At 40.8% G+C, this 3376-nt stretch overlaps 1 protein-coding gene across 1 annotated transcript; it reads left to right on the top strand.

The window, feature by feature from the left end:
• The first annotated feature begins 200 nt into the window (after nt 1-200).
• Nucleotides 201-2384, top strand: LOC106830492 (E3 ubiquitin-protein ligase Topors-like). The gene has a single exon (XM_014840060.3). The coding sequence runs from the start codon at nt 201-203 to the stop codon at nt 2382-2384; it is 2184 nt and encodes a 727-aa protein (XP_014695546.1).
• The last annotated feature ends 992 nt before the right edge of the window (nt 2385-3376 follow it).

Here is a 3376-nt window from a genome sequence, read left to right as displayed (position 1 = left end):
CCTTGTCTACTTTGGGTATTACTGAGCACATTATTATTAATTTGAGAGAATGGTTTGTTTCTTAACTTTATTCTAGAATTTATTCCATGCAGACAAAACATATTACAGAAATACTCATGGAATGTTTTTAATAGACATTTTTCAGGCCAGATGAGGAAGTGATTTGAACCACTTTTTCTCATATATGACTGTTTAGGGCAATGCCTTTAGATCTCTCATCTGACTGTGAGTGTCCTAACTGCTTGGAGGGCACTCAGAACGAGTCTAATTGGAACCCATGTTCTAACAAGAGTGGTAATGACTCTCTATATTCAAGACCAAGAAAGAAATCCATGTCTGCTTCCAGCATGCAGTGCTTTACTTCTCAGTGTTGCTCTACCAGGCCAGAGAACAACATCGGAGAAGACTCAGTGTTTCCTCCCTCAGAGGAGGAAAGCTATGTTGAGTCTTTTCAAAACAATCATCTCAGTCTGAACCGTGAGGACATTGCAAGGAAAATCAGACCATTGAGAGAGCTGACTGTCCAGGAGTTACTGAATGAATTTGGGGATAGTGGGAAGTTCCCACCAAACTCCATGTCCGTGGGCCACTTTAGAGATCATGTGGTAATGAAGTTCAGAAGAGCTCTGTATTATTCTGGAATTTGGGTGACACATGTCCAAGGCTACAGACTTGAAAAGCACTTGTCAGCTAATTATTTCAAAAGAAACCCTGGTCGCCTACACCGGCTAGTCCCTTGGTTGAAACGGGAACTAACAGCCGTTTATGGAGATTATGGCTACACAGTGAAGAATATCCTAGCCGCCATTCTCCACCACATGACAGAATGTGATCTGGACAGTGAGCTCTTCGTTCACCTCTTAGAACCTTATCTCCAACAACACACCCACCATTTTCTGCATGAATTTATCAGTTTTGTTCATTCCCCTTACAACATGGAGACCTATGACCAACGAGCCATCTATCAATGTCCTTCTGCTTCACCACGGGTAAAAAAGATGTCCATGGCCTCAGTTCCCTCTTCGCCTTTGCCTAAGGATCAGGCTTTACTGGCATCTCAACATGATACAAAGCAGCCTAAAAAGCACCAGGGCCAATGCAGTAATGAACAAAGGCCTCTGTCAGGCTTGAAACACTTTCCAAATGGTAACTCTACCTTGAAGACATCTGAAATCCCGCTACACACTCATAAAACAGCAAGTAAAATCCATGCTTGGATCAAAGACAAACCAGAATCAGGCGATCACAAAGGCACAATTTCTACTGATAATTTGCTCCTGAACTGGGTCACACCAAGGGAAAGCAGCCCAGGCTTACTGAATTGCAAAAAAAATGTTCAAGAGAAGAAGACAGACGGGACAAGGTTGCTTCCTGGTCGTGTCCAGGGTCTGGGAAAGAGAGAAACAACTGCACGCACCTTCAGTTCCCCAGCAATTTTTAATCAGGGACAGCCAGAGAAGCACAGTCTACGAGAAAGAAGGGGTTTGAGAGTTGGCCAGCAGATCAATTTCCAGAAAAAAGAAGCAGAAGAAAACAAATATTCAAGTTCTTCACCAAAGATCTTTCAGAGAAGACTGTCCAGAGAAAGATCCTTGATAAGTTGCAAATCCAGAAAGAGGGACCCCTCTTACAGCTGCACCTCAGAAACTGCCTTTTCTTCTAAGAGAGATGGTAGGAAACTGGGCTCTTTCAGAAAAAAGAGGACAAAGTGCAGACAATCCTCCCAATTTGCAGAAGCTGGTTCGCATTACAGTAGAAGTATCCAAAGACGATCAAGGTTCAGTACTCACAGATCTAAATCCTGGTGTGTTGGATTTACAAAGGGAACTGTAAGCAGAGAATCAAGTAATCTCTCTCTGAAAGGAAGCCTCAAAAGTGAATACCTCGCCCACAATATATGCTGTGAGCCCTCCAAAGAAAAGAATGTGCATGGCTATGAATCAAACAATGGGAGGGCATCTTCAACTCAATATGTGAAGCTTCTTTCAACTGCTGGGAAGAGACCTTCTAAAAGAGAAGTTGCTTCCCAAGCTGGAAGCCACTGTGACAATCTCACATGCCTACAGACTGAGGAACACAAATCCCCAGGTAAACAAGAGATGAAGCAAAAAGCCACATTTCCTACAGCTAGAAAAGCCAGAGGAGATAGGCACAGAAAAAACAAATGCCAGTGTCCAGATGTACAAACCACAGAGGACGTCAGTGATGAAGTGGGGGATCTGAATGGTCTAAGACAAATGAGTAGTCTTTCTGAGTGTGCACCTTCTTGCAGGGGGCAAATCCAAAAGAAAAAGCAGAATTCAAGCCTTCAGAAACATCACCAGGCCAAGAATGAACATAAAAGAGACAAAATATCAGAAACACAGAGGTGCAAATTGTTTTGAAAGGCAAATCGATCTATTCAACTAGCCACGAAGGATCTTTGAAAGTATGAATATAATCTGAAAAAGATTTTTAAAAAGATTCATCCCACCGCTTTGTAACTGGAACTAAAAGCCTGGTGATTAAATTGAAGTCTGCTTTTGGAGACAAATGCATGTCATTAAATTGACCATATGTGTAAATATTATTTCTGTCTTCTTTTTATCATATGAATTGAATTCTTAAAATATTTAACTTATTTTTCAGTTCCAAGATTTGACCATGAAGATTGGCTGCCAAAAGTTGCAAACACCTCAAAGACTATACTAACGATAGGAGTATATGTTACTTAGCACAAGATATGCACATTAAGTATTACAAGACACAAATTTTACTTTAAAAATATATATATTCCAGACCTATTTTATTTTCCATCCATGGAAAATAAGGAGGTGTGGTCACTGTCAAGATATAATTATTGCCTTCAAGTATTTCACAATCTAGTTGTGAAAAATAGATGCAAATAAAAAGGAAAAAATGGACGTCTATGGGATCTTAGGCACTACTTTCCTATCTCCCCACCCTGAAAACTGCACCTTCATGTCCCCTGACATCTAAATAGCTTCCTTAAAAGCTGCTACATTTTTAGATCACTCTGATGCCGTCCCCACTGTAATCTGGTCCGGTGGTGGTAACTATACCTAAGCCAAGCTAATCATAGTATTTTACCCCTCTGGTCACACAATTGATGAGTCTGGTGGTACTCAAGTCGTAGTACTTCCCTGAGATTTTTCAAACTGGTTCTGATAAAGAGAGTCAGTCTGTCTCCTTACTATCAGATAGTAAAAGGTTTAAAGTTGGGATACTGTTAAGAGCTTTATTTCTAAATTTATGAAGAAAGCCAGTTTGAGGTAAGAGAGGAGAAAGCAAAGCAGAAAAAAAGAAAGATAAGTCACGAGGATAGAGTCTTAGAGTCAGGATCTGGATCTTCTAGAACTTGAGCTGCCCTTTTGCC

The sequence above is a fragment of the Equus asinus genome, chromosome 10 (genome assembly GCF_041296235.1).
Source record: "Equus asinus isolate D_3611 breed Donkey chromosome 10, EquAss-T2T_v2, whole genome shotgun sequence".
Classification (NCBI taxonomy): Eukaryota; Metazoa; Chordata; class Mammalia; order Perissodactyla; family Equidae; genus Equus; species Equus asinus.
The sequence above is the reverse complement of the archived record's forward strand: the minus strand, read 5'-3'. Positions and strand labels throughout refer to the sequence as shown.